At 59.3% G+C, this 15,890-nt stretch overlaps 1 protein-coding gene across 1 annotated transcript in view; it reads right to left on the bottom strand.

Annotated features, from left to right (window-relative positions):
* Nucleotides 1–15,890, bottom strand: part of LOC122101084 (dedicator of cytokinesis protein 2-like) — a 153,919-nt gene that overhangs the window by 36,378 nt on the left and 101,651 nt on the right. The window contains 5 exon segments of the mRNA XM_042671427.1: nt 1,032–1,090; nt 1,168–1,268; nt 6,439–6,517; nt 9,645–9,739; nt 11,055–11,153. Of these exon segments, the coding sequence (XP_042527361.1) occupies nt 1,032–1,090; nt 1,168–1,268; nt 6,439–6,517; nt 9,645–9,739; nt 11,055–11,153 (433 nt within the window).

The following is a 15,890-nucleotide window of genomic DNA, read 5'->3' as shown; positions in this document are numbered from 1 at the left end:
TGGAGGGAATACCATGCCCTGCTTCAAGGTCTTCCCCAGTGCAAGGAGGGGGAAGTTTCCCCTGCCCACGAGCATCCTGTGATGCCCAGGACATGAGTTTCCCCCGGTGCTGTCCCTTCCTCTCTCTTACAGTTCCTTTGACATCTCGACCCCTGAGAAGCAGGCTCCCCTCTGCTTGGGCAGTGGGAAGGGTGGACCCTCTCCTTCAGACTACTGTCTGGCATTATTAAGGGCTGGCTGCCTCCAATACCCTGAAATTCCCAGATCCCACCCTAGCACCCTCTGACGGAGGTCTTTGGGAAGCATGTGTGTGTGTGTGTGTGTGATTGTGTATGTGTGTGGGTGTGATTGTGCATGTGTGTGATTGTGTATGTGTATGATTGTGCATGTGTGTGATTATGCATGTGTGTGGTTGTACATGTGTGTGATTGTGCGTGTGTGGGTGTGATTGTGTGGGTGGGTGGGTGTGATTGTGCATGTGTGTGATTGTGCATGTGTGTGTGTGATTGTGTGTGGGTGTGTGCTTGTGTGTGTGATTGTGCGTGTGTTTGTGCATGGGTGTGTGATTGTGTGTGGGTGTGTGATTGTGTGTGGGTGTGATTGTTTGTGCATGGGTGTGTGATTGTGTGTGTGTGGTTGTGCGTGTGTGCGTGTGGTTGTGCGTGTGTGTGATTGTGTGTGTGGTTGTGCGTGTGTGTGATTGTGCGTGTGTGTGCGTGTGTTTGTGCATGGGTGTGATTGTGTGTGGGTGTGTGATTGTGCATGTTTGTGCATGGGTGTGATTGTGCGTGGGTGTGTAATTGTGCATGGGTGCGTGGGTGTGTGATTGTGCGTGGGTGTGTGATTGTGTGCGAGTGGGTGTGCCTGTGGTTGTGTGTGAGTGTAAGATTGTGCACGTGCGTGTGTGTGTGGCTGTGTGTGTGCGTGTGGGTGGGTGTGTGTGCGCGTGGGTGTGCGTGTGGTTGTGCGTGAGTGTGGTTGTGCACGTGTGTGTGTGTGGCTGTGTCCTTCTGCACTCGGTAGCTACTCACCCAGCTTGTACCACATGTCACGGATGGAGAAGCCAATTAACCGCCTCATGTCGCCGTACCTGCGAAGAGGAAAAGCGCTGGTGTGGGCCTCATCCCCGAGCATCTGAGACCCTCCCTCCCCCGGAGCCCAACCTACTTGCTCAGGATTTTGTTGTACTTGGCGTGGGAGAACTGCTCCAGCTGCAGAGAATCCTGCGTGATAAAAGCCACTGCCAGATGAAAATAATTGTTCCACAGCTGGAAGGAGAGGGGAGGGACCGTCAGGGCACAGCCGTGGGAGGCCAGGGTTGGGAGCCCCGGAGACACTGGTTGGTGTGAATAATCAACAAGTGTGGCAGGAGATGGGTGGAACCAGCCCGACTGTGTCTCTGCGATTTCCTAATGGGCACTGGCTCTGGGCAGGCTGGCCCACGGTGGGACGATGGGTGGATCTCTACGCGCTGTCCACGTCCCCGCGGCCTCACCCGGGGAGTCTGGACCGGGCCCCAAGGGTGGTGGACGGGGGTGAGGATCTGGGGACTGGCAGCCTCTCCAGAGGGCTCCCCGTCCTCCTGACAGCAGAGCGGCCGCGGGAGCCCATCGTGCCCCAGCACCCTGCCCCTCCTCCTTCCCACCACCCACAGCCATGCCACCTGGGCCCAGCCCAGACCTGGGAACCGCCCCCATGGCTGGGGCCAGGACTCTGTGCTAACAGGAAGCTGTCCTGTGGCTCTGGCTCTCCTGCTGGCCAGAAGTCCCTCAGGCCCAGCTCCCGGGACCACAGCCACTGGCCTCCATCTGACTGGCCATGCTGACCAAGACTCGAGCGACACCGATCCACATCGAGAAGTCATCAGGCCTCGGAGCGCCTGCCAGCTAGGTGGGAAGACCCTGGGTCTCCGTCCCACACACAAGGCCAGGAGACCCCGGGCTCCGTCCCGCACATGGCTGCGTGCAGAGGGCCGGTCGTGGTGAGAGCGCAGAGGGCCGGCTGCTGCCCTTTCGATTTCTGTGTGGCTCCTTTGGTACCAGAGTCAGCCCAGAACCAGCCAGGGGTCTGGACGGGCATCGCACAAGGCCGAGGCCCTGTGGAGAGCTGCTGGGGTGGCTTTGCTGAGCAGAGAGGACCCTTGTCTGGTCCTTCACCACCGTGCAAGTGACCACCCCGCCCGGGAGGCTTCCCTGGTTAATCCAACAAAGCCGCCCCAGGGGTCCTCACTCTACCCGGAGCACGGCCTTGAAGGGGAGACCCGTTCTAGACAGCAGATAGGAAGCCCCAGAGAGCTCCAGTGGCCGTCCAAGGTCCAACAGCCGGTGGTGACGGTTAGTTAACTCAAAGAAGCGAGAAAGTAAGACACTTGTGGTTCTCAAAACTGGATGATTAAAAAAAAAAAAAAAGATCAAATAAGGTATTTCTCATCCTGCTCGAAACCTAGTCAATTTCCCCAGAAGAAAATGTAAAGGATTTCTTATCTGCACGCTTTCAAAACCCGTGTAGGCATACGCTGCATGCCCGTGGACATCATGTCCACCGCCTGCCTCTCACCCACGGTCTGGGGAAGGTGTCCCTGTGAGCAGACCGGATCCCTCCCTTCTTTCACTACCACACTCTGTTCTGCTTTAATTTTAACCAGCTCCCTGATTACAGACATTTAGCTTCCTTCAACATCCTTCTCCAGAAACATCGCTGTCATCAGCGTTCGTGTCCGAACACTTTTATGGATGAGAAACGGGGCTTGTAGCCCGTACTCCTCATTGGGGTCTGGAAGTCCAGGGTCCAAACAGGCTCTGTTGTTTTCTGTGGCCTTTGTGGTGTGCTGGTGTCCCAGTTTCCAATCCAATGGCCAGCTCCATTGCCACACGCTACCCGTCTCTCTGAGTGTGTTTCCTCATCTGGAAAATGAGGATAATGCAATCCAGAGGGTGCGGCTGGCAGGACTCAATGGGGGAATCCTGCCTGGTACACTCCCACTCCGTCTCGTGAGATCCATTCCCTGGGAAAACCTTCCCTCACGCGCTCCACTGGGCCACAACCAGTTTGCAGCACTGAGACTCATTTTATCTACTTCGCTTGGAAGCCACACCCATTCCTTCTGCATAGCTGGGATTGCCATGGAGAGCCACTGCCAGCTTAATTTTGAGAGAGCGTTTTACTAACTTCTGCCTAGGCTGGTCTTGAACAGTGATCTCCCTATCTTCTCCCAGAATTAATTAGTTAATTAATGACATCTTAAAGCACAGTTGTTTTCTATGTCATCTGCTAGATATAGATACAGCGCGCTATTATGTCTCCCACACCTGGCATTTGGTCTGACCTACCATGTGTCCCGGGGCTATTTGCAGAAGGAGTTTGTTAATGAGCCGTACACTTCACATGCACCTCTGAAGAAACGATGTCATTTGTATTGTTTTATCCTCATTTTAGGCATCAGAAAATTGAGTCTCAGAAAGGCAAAATAAATTGTCCCAAATGGTCAAAGGGGCATTTGAATTTTAAGTGGATATTACCCTAGGACTTGGCTTCTTCTAAAAAACAAGAACTAGGGGCTGGGAAGATGGCTCAGTGGTGGAGCGCTTGCCTTGCATGCCTGAGGCCCTGGGTTCGATTCCTCAGCACCACATAAGCAAAAAGAAAAAAGCCGGAAGTGGCGTTGTGGCTCAAGTGGTAGAGCGCTAGCCTTGAGCTGAAGAGCTGAGGGACAGTGCCCAGGCCCAGAGTTCAGGCCCCACGACCGGACCCAAAAAAAAAAAAAAAAAAAAAAAAAACAAGAACTATTTTCAATTTAATTAACATATAATCACTGTACAGATTTATGAGTTCCAATGGGCAGGTTCAATCCATGTATACTCTGCATGAGGATCAAACCGGGGCTTCTACATATATCATTCCTTTGTGGTGAAACATTCGCAACCCTCTCTCTTGGCTACTCTACCTTAAGTATTGTTATTGACTGGGTTCTCCTGTACTGTAACCACGCGGCCGACTGCCTCGCCACACTGCCCCTCTCCCCCTCCCCAGCCTGGTAACTTCTTTTTTATTTTTGGGGGAGGGGGGCCCGGTCGTGGGGCCTGAACTCTGGGCCTGGGCGCTGTCCCTCAACTCTTCAGCTCAAGGCTAGCGCTCTACCACTTGAGCCACAGCACCACTTCCAGCTTTTTTCTTTTTGCTTATGTGGTGCTAAGGAATCGAACCCAGGGCCTCAGGCATGTAAGGCAAGCGCTCTACCACTGAGCCACCTTCCCAGCCCCCAAGCTGGTAACTTCTGTTCTTCCATCTCACTGTCTTGAGCTTAACCCTTCAGCTCCACAGGTAAATGAATTCACACAGCAATTGTCTTTTCTGGCCTGGCTTATTTCACCTTGCATAATCTCTGCCAGGTCTCTCCAGTCCATGCTGGCCGGTACCTGCGGCATCTCCCCATTCCTCCCTCCCTCTTTCCCTCCTTCTCTCCACCCCTCCTTCTTCCCCCTCCACACACACACACACACACACACACACACACACACACACACACACGTATATCCATCCATCACTGGTCACATTTCCATTACAAAGACTAAACGGGAAACAGTCTGGAAGATTTTCGTTTCCCAGGGTCTCCAGTATGGGCTCACAAAGGGCTGCAAGTTGAGCTGCTCTCCAGAGCTTTTCCTAAAAGGCCTCCAGCATTCAACAGATGACCAACCAGGGAGCTGCCTGGGGCTCTGCACCAATCACAGAGCTGCCTGAGGTTCTGCACCAATCAGGGAGCTGCCTGAGGTTCTGTACCAACCAGGAAGCTGCCTGGGGCTCTGCACCAATCAGAGAGCTGCCTGAGGTTCTGCACCAATCAAGAAGCTGCCTAAGGTTCTGTACCAACCAGGAAGCTGCCTGGGGCTCTGCACCAATCACAGAGCTGCCTGAGGTTCTGCACCAATCAAGGAGCTGACTGAGGTTCTGTACCGATCAAGGAGCCACCTGAGGTTCTGCACTAATCAGGGATCTGCTTGGGGCTCTGCACCAATCAGGGATCTGCCTGGAGCTCTGCACCAATCAGAGAGCCACCTGAGGTTCTGCATCAATCAGAGAGCCACCTGAGGTTCTGCACCAATCAGGGAGCTGCCTGGGGGTCTGCACCAATCAGGGAGCTGCCTCAGGTTCTGCACCAATCAGGGAGCTGCCTGGGGGTCTGCACCAATCAGGGAGTTACCTGGGGCTCTGTACCAATCAGGGAGCCACCTGAGGTTCTGCACCAATCAGGGAGCCTTCTGGGGCTTTGCATCCATCAGAGAGCTGCACCAATCAGGGAGCTGCCTGGGGCTGTGCACCAATCAGAGAGCTGCCTGGCACAGAAGCAGATTTTTCCCAGCCAACCAGCCCCCACCACTGGCCCTGCCCTACAGCCCCTTTCCCATGCTGGTGGCCACAGGGCCCTGCTGCTTCCCGGAGCTGACCAGAGCAGCCCGGTGGAACCCACAGCACCCTGCTCTGTGTGACGGCAGACTGCAATCCTCTCCCTGCAGAGCGAGTGGGGGTGGGGGGCTTTCCAGACAGGCCCGGCTCTGCGCCTGCTGCCCTGCTCAGCAGTTCAATGAATCTTAACTGAGAAGTCAGCTACTTTTCTGAAGCTCAGAAAAGCAGAGGAGACTATTCAAGTGCCAGGCGGCATCTTGTTCCCTATTCTGCGGCCATCACAGAATGCCCGAGACTTGAGAACACGCACAGAACAGACAGTTATTCCTTGCCGTTGGGAAGGTGGGAAGTCGAAGGCCTAGAGGCTGCATCCGGGAGGGCCTGCCGCCCGCAGAGCCCTCCTGATCTAACGGCCTGCCTCTTAAATAACCCGCCTCTCCACGTGGGCGCGGGGACCGAGGTCCAGGCCCATGACCCTGGGGCACAGTGGAGGTTGCTCTGCCCTTGAACCCCTCCAACAGTGATGGGTAGCCTGGGCCCTGGCAGCGTGAACTGTCAATCCTCTTCCCGTCTTCCCTGATCAAACACACGGGCCTGCCTGTCCATTAGCTCTCGCTCCAAGCACAAACCCCGTTCCTTCCCTTCCCAGCGCCCGGCACCCACATTCCCACACTGTGGCACCCACAGAGCAATGCTTTCTGCCCTTTGAATGACAAAATCACAGCTCTGGAGAAATGAGGGCTAATCCCTCGGCCCCCACCTCCCCTGGACAACGGCGGCTGGCCAGCCGAGCTCAGTGATGGGTACCAGCCCTGCTGATATTAAATGCATAATTAATGAAACCGTAAGGAGGAGACAAGACGTGTTCCAGGCGGCAGACAGAGAACAATCCATCCTCACCCAGGGAGGAAGAGCAAGCCAACGCCGAGAAGGCTGAAAAATGACCCTGTTCTTAGACTGCTTTTCACTAAGCACCCAGGAGCCTTGACTAGACACAGAACCTCCCTCGACCCCGTGTGAGCTCCCAGTGCTCACCTGGAACTCGAAGTGCGTGTGCTCCAGGAACTTCTGGTTCATGATCTCGGCAAACTTGTTGATGGCTCTCAGGAAGACCCTGGGGGAGGGGAGGAGGTTGCCGGGTCACCGGAGCACGCATCCCGGGGGCCCCTGGTCACCCTACCCACCTCCCGGCCCCTGGCCCTGCCCCGTGTGCTACAGCAGAGTCCCCTCGTCCTCCTGCAGGGCTGATTTGCCCACCACGGCCCCCACCCTAGCTGACATCCGACCACACTGAAAACCCCTCCGTGCCTGCCCCCTAACAACCCCGGAGCTGGCTGCTTAACCTCCTTCTGACATCCGCAACGTCCTGGGTTAAAGGCAGGAGACGCTTGTGGCAGAAAATCCGTATCAACCTTCCGAAACACCGACGCGGAGAGAAGTCGCCCCTTCCCAGCCAGCCACCCAGCCTGGCACCGAGTCGGCCCGTCCAGAGGAAGCCCCCACAGCCAAGGCCCCAGACGTGCACACGGAGGCGATGTTTCGATGGCGGCGGGGGCTGAACGCCACCTCACAACCCGCGGGGATAAATCGTGTGCCCTGCCCGTGCTGGCCAGTGAGCGCGGACATACATCATCCCTCTCGATCGCTGAGGATCACGGCCGTGAGGCTGCTTCGCCATTTATTTAATCGCTTTCTTATTGATGGGCCTTCTTGCGGCGTCTCGGCTCGCTCTGTTCTGAACGGCGTTCTGGTGGGTCCTTGGCCACGCACACCTCGTGCTCCGCATATGCCTTGTACTTCCTGTAATCACCCCTGCCCCCGGCCTGTCCAGATCAGTGCAGCCCTCCCTGCACATCTGGACAGCTGCTGTCCAAGGCAAGTTGTCCTTCAGTGTGTCCCTTGCTGCTCCTTGCCAGGCCCCGACCCCTGTTCAGTCACGGCAGCGCCCCGTGGTTCCCCCCACCCCCACAGCCCCATGAATGGCTGTTGCCGACTCTCGGGACAACCTGCTGTCCACGCCAGGTCTCTCTCATTGCTGGGGCTCTGGCCTTCCTTCCCGGGTTTGTGTCTCATGACCGCCCCGTGCTTCCCGGCACATCCTGAGAACTTGGCCTTGGGGCTGTGCTTTTGGTCCAACGCCCCCAGGTTTGCCTCTCCTCGCTGCCGTTGGGAGAGGCACAGGATTTGGCACGCACGCCCACATGCACGCACGCATGCGCGCACGGAGCAGAGGTCACCTCTGGTCTTGCCGTCCTCTAGCTCTGAGGACTTGGGGCAGGTGGCCGTCACCTCTGAATGCTCAGCTCCCTCCCCTGGAGGCCTGTGCGGTGGGGGACGGGCCCACCGTTCACGAACAGCCTTTGAAAGGATGTCTCTTTCCTCCATGAAGACTGGTCATGGGACTCTGTGGACAGAAAGGCTCCGCGTGGCTGGCAGCGTGTGTGGAAGCATCTCGGGGTCTGACATGTGACACCAGAGCGAGGGCTTTGTGCGCCCCGACAGCAAGAGCGCCCCCTGGGGTCCAGCCAGGGTCACTGTCCCAGCCTCAGCCTGGGTCTGGCCGGCTCCTGGGGCAGGGCCAGTGGCCAGCAGTTGGCCCCGAGGGATGATGGACATGTGGGGTGGGGGAGGAGGAGGCAGTGAATTCTTTCCTCTTTCCAGATTCTTCCAGAGCCACCTGGTCGAGTGGGAACGTGGCTGAACCGTGGGTGACGCCTTCTTACCTTCTCCCTTCCTCTTTTGAAGACAGTTGCCCTCAAACCTAAGCATGGATGTGGTGAAGTAGGCTGAGGACGTAGTGAGCTGTTAGAACGAAGTTCCTGACCGAAGTACTAGAGCATCAGGATCTCAGCGAAGGCCCAGCCGGTAGAGCGTGGGCGCCTCCACCTCCCCATCCGTTCTGACCTCCGGGAAGCCGAGCGCAGCCCAGCCCCGGGGCCAGGCTGCCTCCCCCGCCTTTCTCCAAGGCTTCTTGGCTTCCTGGGCGTCTGCTGGCTGCTTTGACGTTGAGCCTGCATGGACCTTCGCCGGGACCTGTCTTCCCGCGACCTCTGCCCCGGCGTGTGTCTTCCCGCGACCTCTGCCCCGGGGCGTGTCTTCCCGTGTCCAGCTCACACGTGCTTGCATGGCTCCTGCCTTTGGCCGGCGGGGCCCGGGCCCAGCCCCGGATGCCGCACGGTGTGTTGTGGGCCGGCCAGCAGGCAGCGGGCTGGCAAGCCGACACCAAGCGGCAGGGGTGGTTAACCCCCTGGCAGCCCGGGGAGCATGTGGAGCGGGTCCTGAGCGGAGCTACTCTGCAGGGAAGGCCTCTGATGGGAAGGCGGCCCCTCCCTCCCACGCCCGTCCCGTAGCTCCCTGGGTCAGCCACCTGACCCTGGCCCAGGTGAACTGTGACCGCCACACACACAGACCCCTTGGGAGCTGGAGGGGGCTGCGGCAACCCCTGCCCTTCCGAGCGGTGACCTTGAACTCCTCGGCAAAGTTGGGATTCCATCCGCCCATCTCACAGTGAGGAAGACGGAGTCCAGCAGAGCCGCTTGTCCAGGGCTCAGCCCCAGGCCTCCCCAGCATGAACTGCCCGGCCACCTCTGGCCCTGAGCTCAGGATGCTGACCGCATTTCCATCTGGTCTCCCCAGGAGACAAAGCCCCCGCCCGCACGCCCCAGGGCCCGCTCCCTGAGCCTCGGGCTTCTGCAAAGACTTGCCAGTTGACTTCATTTTAGTGGCGGGTGTGGGAATCCCGGACTGAGGTGCAGGTGGAAGGGGGCGGGGGGGGGGGGACAAGGCTGCCGGGCAAAACTCTGTTAATTTACAACATTGTAGAGAACTTCATCATTGTGAAATTAACCGCGTCGCGTAAATCAGCTCGCACTGGGGGCTGCGTCTCACCAGGAGGAAAAGCTGGCGACTGGAAGGATGTCTCCCAGCAGACAGCCGCCCCGTCTACATGCCCGAACAATGCACGGCTCCGAACCACAGACACCTGTGCTACACACACGCGCGCGCACACACATGCACACGCACACACACGCACACACACGTGCACACACATGCATGTGTACACATACACACAAGCACACACGCACGCACACAGTGCACACGCACACACACGCACACACACGCACGCGCATGTGTGCGCACACACGCATGCACACACGTGCACACGTGCACATGCGCACGCTCCTCACCGGGACCCGAGCCCCCTCAGCCCTCCGGCGTGGCTGTGCGCTGTGTTGGCCCACCTGTTCTGCACCATGCCCATGGCCATCCAGTCCCCGGGGTACACGTTCTTCCCAATCAGGTCCTTGAACATGATGAAGGTCTCCATCAGGAAGTCCTGAAACCGCACAGAGCACATGCGTGTCACCCAGCCCCGCAGGAGCTCACACAACACACATGTGCACAGAGCACATTTGTGTCACCCAGCCCCACAGGAGCTCACAGGGCACACGCGTGTCAGCCGGCCCCGCGGGGGCTCACAGGGCACACGCGTGTCAGCCGGCCCCGCGGGGGCTCACAGGGCACATGTGTGTCAGCCGGCCCCACGGGGGCTCACAGGGCACACGTGTGTCACCCAGCCCCGCAGGAGCTCACAGGGCACACGTGTGTCAGCCTGCCCCGTGGGAGCTCACACAACACACAGGTGCGCAGAGCACATACGTGTCAGCCGGCCCCATAGGAGCTCACAGGGCACACGTGTGTCAGCCGGCCCCACAGGAGCTCACAGGGCACACGCGTGTCAGCCGGCCCCGCGGGGGCTCACAGGGCACACGCGTGTCAGCCAGCCCCGCGGGGGCTCACAGGGCACACGCGTGTCAGCCGGCCCCGCGGGGGCTCACAGGGCACACGCGTGTCAGCCGGCCCCGCGGGGGCTCACAGGGCACACGCGTGTCAGCCGGCCCCACGGGGGCTCACAGGGCACACGCGTGTCAGCCGGCCCCATGGGGGCTCACAGGGCACACGCGTGTCAGCCGGCCCTGGGGCCCCACATCTTGGTGGCTCTGGATCCCCCCCTCTTTTAGAGGGATAGAGAGGAACAAGGCCGAGGTTTTCACACAGCAGTTCACAATGCCAGTGTGTGCAGGCGTGCACATGCATGTCATGTTACAGGTGTGTGCTGTGTGTTTATGGTAGAGGACAGGAAAGCTAGGGGGACTTAACTTGAAAGTCACTGTGTTAAGCTACATTGCAAAATTCTGGGGATGGTGCGGGTTCCTTTCCAGTACCTTTGCTTCTCGGGGGGCCACGCTCGGTTCCAGGCAGGGCTCTGACTCACAAGAACAGAGCCAGTGCTGTCTGCTAGGTGCTAAGTCTACCTCACAGGCCACCATGGGGACCCAGCCAGTGCTGCCTGCTAGGTGCTTAGCATGGGTCCTGAAGCCTGCCAAGGCTGGTCAGCGCCGGCGCTGGTGCTGATTACTCTTATTATCTATGAGGGGGGGGGATGTGTCTTTCCCCGTGGGCCTGCTCCCTATGTGGGGGGGGGGGGTGGAGAGGGGCTCCTGGGCGAGGGGGGCCCCGGGGACTGACGGGGGCGGCAGGTGTGGTAGGTGAGACAGACAAGGAGCGGAAGGGGACGGAGCGAGTGTTCATGACTGTGCCGGCCCCCGGGGAGACCTCCCAGTCCCTGCCCACCGGCCAGCCGCACTCACCACGAGGTCGGTGCTGGTCTGGAAGGTCTCGATGTAGAAGGAGTAGTGCTGGTCCCCCATCTGGTCCAAGATGGCGGTCATGCAGGCCACGAAATGACTCTGCGAGAAACAAAGAGCAAACCCTGACGGGAGGAACGGGGCCTGGGGATTCACCGTCCCCCTCCCCCTCCCCTCCAGCTAGAAACACGCCGCACGAACGAGAGCGGAGGCCGGAGGAGGAGGTCTCTGCTGACCAGAGCAGTGTGAGCGCTCCCACCAAGGATGCCTGCTGACACTCGGTGCGCGCATGCCCCGGCACCCACCATGTGCCTGGGACAGGGAGGAGAGACTGGCCCACCGCAGCCCCTCTGCTCGGGCCCTGGAGAAGCGTTCTGTGAGGGATGATGACCTTGGCCTTGAGCTAAGCTTGGCCCAGTGGGTGTCTAAATCACCATCCACGAGACAAGACGTGGAAGAGCGGGTACGCCAGCCCAGACAGACACGCCAACCGCACAGCAAACGATCCCGGGGTGGGGAGACGCACCGACCCTTCCTGCCCCCGCCTGCAGAGCAACGCTGGGAGGTCCCATTTCGAGCATTCACACCTGTAATTCCACATCTCTCACACCAACCCACCATCCACCCCCACCCCAGAGTCACTGGAAGGGTCAGACGGCTCCTGCAAGGCCTGGACACACGGGGAGGGGTTCGGGGAGGGTCAGCGGGCCGGCGGGAGGCCCAGAGAAGTTGTGTGGACAGTGACGGCACTTGCTAAAGGCCCTGGGAGGAGAAGCAGAGCCGTCCAGAGTTCAGGACTGGGCTTGGAACGCAGCACTAACATCCCAGCACCTGCATCTGGTGAGCAAGAGGCAGATCAAGGTGGAGACCCAAGGGGAGGGTCTGGAAGATTCCTAGGATTGGAGGAGCGAGGATAGACAGCCAGCGTGACCATCACGGCCCCCGTGTGGCTGCAGCTTGGACCACGGAGAGGCCTGTGAGGCCCAGACCAGGGCAGACCCGCAGACACAACCCACCGCCCTGCCACAGCCTGCAGAGAACCTGCCCATGAACGTTTTTCATAGTTGAACAACAACAACAACAAAGAGTAATCGAGATACTGGTATCAGAAACTGCTGCCTTTGCTTGTTAAGAACTTCTCCATTTGTCAAAAAGACAATAACAAGCCGGAGCAGGCGGCTCACGCCTGTCATCCCAGCTACTCAGGAGGCTGAGATCTGAGGACTGAGGTTCAAAGCCAGCCCGGGCAGGAAAGTACCTGAGACTCTTCTCTCCAATAAACCACTAGAAAACCAGAAGTGACGCTGTGGCTCAAGTGGTAGAGTGCTCGCCTTGAGCTGAGGGACAGCGCCCAGGCCCAGAGTTCAAGACCCACGACCGACAAAAAAAGACAATAATAAATTTTCATAACCACTTAGGTCTGCGAGATCACAGGGGTGCATTTCTGTCCCCTGAGTGTTCCCTGGGGTGTCCAAACCCTCCTCAAACTCCTGATAACTTCTCCTGTGCACCCCGCTCACCTCCTGCTGGGGAGCTGGGGGCGGCATGCACCCAGTCTGATGACAAGCTGTGGTTTAAAATGGCCGAGGACCTCAGAAGGGCCTTGGAAGCGTCGACCCCGCAGGGTCAGGGGTCAGCCACGCCACTGACCGGCTGCCAGTGACCCCGTGCCCGCGTACCGCCCATGCTGCGTCCTCACGCGTACCGGGCAGGGCCTCTGCGCTCCCTGTGTAGGGCACGGGGGGGGGGGGGGTCCACGGGCCTCACATCCACCTGCCCCACCCCGAAACCTGCCCTGCTGGGGCCTCCAGTGGGTGCTGTTGAGTTTGCCCTGGCCACTCCCTCCCCGGCTCCCACCCAGTCCACCAAGTGAGCCTGATTTGTACCAGGCTGAACACAGGGCGGGGAGGGGGGAGGGGACAGACCCTGGAGTCGGAGGGGTGGGAGGTGAATGCCCCCCCCTCCGTCCGTCCCTTGCCCTCCCCCTCTCCCATTCTCTCTCTCCCTCCCTTCAAGAATTCATCCTGCGGCCACTAGAGGTCTTCCATCTCTCCTCCTCGTACGGCAGCCGCTGTGTAGTTTGCTCTGCTCTTATTATTCCTACGTGAGCAGACCCTCCGCACTTCTTGCGTCTGCACGGGGAAGATGACCATCTAAAGGGCTTCCTCTCCCTTCCTGCTGGAGTTATTCTGCCGCCGGGGAGAGGCTGGTTCGCGTCGGGAAGAGAGGAGCTTCCTCTTCGGGCAGTCTCCTGCTTCGAGGTAAGAGACGCCAGGAGCTTTGATTTTTATTTTTCATTTTTTTGCGGTCGATGTGATTGGAGGGGGAAACGCAGTCATCTCTTGGGTAATAGTTTACTTTGAAAGCTTGGCTTGGATGTGTGTGCGCGTGTGCATGTGTGTGTGTGTGTGTGCGTGCGTGTGTGCTGTGTGGTCTCTGGTCCGGCAGATCTGGGGCTGCAGGCAACCCTAAATGCATGGTGCTCGGAGGCTTTTTATTTCCAATGGCTTGATTTGAATGTGAGGGAGAAGATGCACAGAACCACCCCGGGGAGCTCAAGTTGCACAGCGCTACCTTGGAAAGGTGGTATTTTTCTGGAGCTTTGTTTGGGGGAAACTTCTAGGCTTCATTTACAAAGGAAAAAAAATTTGTAATAGGAGGGAGACGGTGGTCCCCACCAGGGAGGTGAGGGGCTCCTCGGGGAAGCGCTGCTGCTGGGTCGCGAGTGGGCGCGTCGGCGTGTGGAGTTCTGGGCTCGGTGGCGATCACTTTTGTCAGCTGTGTGTGAGATCTCTTTGTTCCGAGGACCCCCTCGACCCCCGGCCTCTGGGCAGGGTTTGGGGGCGCCCGGCGCCTGCACACCTCACCTACGTTTGGCTGTGGGGGAGCAGCTCTGCTGCTGTTTTCCACTTCCCACCCTGCTTCCCCGCCCTGGTGGCTAGCCCACCTTGCAGTCAGGTCACCGAGCATCACGGAGCCGCGGCCGGGAGGCTCCTGAAATAGCGTTTTTTAAAGCCGTAGCCCACACTCTGTGGTGCCGTGGCGGGCGACGGCTGAGCCTCCAGGCGTGGATCCCCCCTTGGCGTCTCCTGGGTGGCGAGCGCCCCCTGCCCCTCTCCATGCTGCCACGTCCACTGTGTCTTCCGTGGGGGGCGGGAAGGGGGGGCAGGGGTGGCGGTCAGCCCATGTCGGCTCACCGCCGTTGCTCAAACTTTACGCCGGAGGACCCCAGACTCCCGGGAACCCCTCTACCCCCAGCAACCCAGAAGAGCCCAGACCCTGCAGCAGACACTGGGGTGGGGATCCCCCCTCCCCCGTTCTTATCCAGGGCAGAGATTCCGCCAGGCATATTTACTAGCAGGCATGAGGCAGCCACTCACCCGTGCCTGAGCAGCGTGCCCGTGCCCGCGGATAGGAAATTGCTTCTCAACACAGAATGCCTGTGGGACTCTGTAGATTAAGTTCCAGGGAGAAATTGAATCCGAAACCGGGCGAGGCTCACCTCGCGCCCGCCGGCTGGCTTCAAATATGGCTAATGAGTCACAGCGCGAAGAGACACGGTTCGAAACTAGGTCAAACGTGTAAAAATAAGCACAAGGCAGGCGCGGGGCTGCGTGGTGCGGGGTGGCGCGTCCCGGCCGCGGGGCCACGGGGGGCTCTCCCGGGAGGGCCGTCCCTCCACCCAGGTCTGGGCACGCCCCAGCGTCTGGACCAAGTGAGGACCCCGTGTTGAGAGCGACTGGGCAGTCTTCCCAATGGCACCCCGAGTCACTGGCTCCACCCATGCATTAGAAATAGCAGCATCATTGTAGTAGTAAACCTATCTACTTAACAGCCTCGGGTACACGCTCACACACGCGCACACGCGCACACACACCCCTCCCGCAGAGCTGAGAGACCCAAGGCAGACGCTCTCTTCTTCCTCTACCAACAAAATCGGGGAGAAGAGTCTGGTGGCAGCCGACACCCCCACTCACCTATGGGTGAGGGAGATGAGGGTTAGGAGGGAGGGAAGGAGGGAGGGAAGGAGGGAGGAGGAGGAGGAGGAGAGAGAGAGAGAGAGAGAGAGAGCGAGAACGCTAACTTTGCCAGCTCGCTACCTAAATACCAGCATTACTATGCGGTACCAGCTGGTGGCACGTTGCTATAGTAACTTCAAATAACATGCGCGACCAAAATAAAATGGAATATAGAGAGCGCCCGGGAGAGGAGAAAGTTTGCAGGCCGAGGAGGCTGGTGGAGAGATGAGCGTCTTCCTACGGTCTGTCTGTCCTGCGGAGACTCGGGAGGGGCCGGTGCCCCTCAGGGTAGCTTTACCCTCCCCCCTGTGTCTGCCGGGCGGTGATGGGGGGGGGGACGGGTTGGGGTTTATTCTGGATGAAGTGAGCGACATCTGGGGCTGGGCCGGGACGGAGGTGGGAAAGACCCAGGGGAGCATCGTGGAGCCATCTTGGGGGCAGCTGCTGACGTGACCTCCCGTCTCTGGTGGCCACGGCCCAGGGCCGGGCCCTGCGCGGGGTCCAGCAGCGAGCAGGACAGACAGGGCGCTGCCCCAGCCGGGCTCCACGTGGGATTGGACGCGCGCGCAGCCCCGGCCGCGTCTCCGCCGACAGCCGGCTGTGACCTTGAGCGGGTCCGGAGCCTCCGGAGCCTCCGACGCCTCACCTGGCAGAGGATCGGCCTGCGAGAGCCCTCGGGAGGCGGCGCCCATGATGAACTCTTCCTGCCGGCTGTGGTCCAGAGAGACATGCGCTCCGCCAGCTCCCGTTCCCCCCCCGACCTCAGCAGTGAGGTCTGTCCACACACACCCTGCTCCCGTCTGTCTGTCTGCACATAGTG

Source organism: Dipodomys spectabilis, unplaced genomic scaffold (assembly GCF_019054845.1).
Source record: "Dipodomys spectabilis isolate Male_0828 unplaced genomic scaffold, ASM1905484v1 ptg000624l, whole genome shotgun sequence".
Taxonomy (NCBI): domain Eukaryota; kingdom Metazoa; phylum Chordata; class Mammalia; order Rodentia; family Heteromyidae; genus Dipodomys; species Dipodomys spectabilis.
Note: the sequence above shows the minus strand (reverse complement) of the source record. Positions and strands in the feature narration are given on the sequence as shown.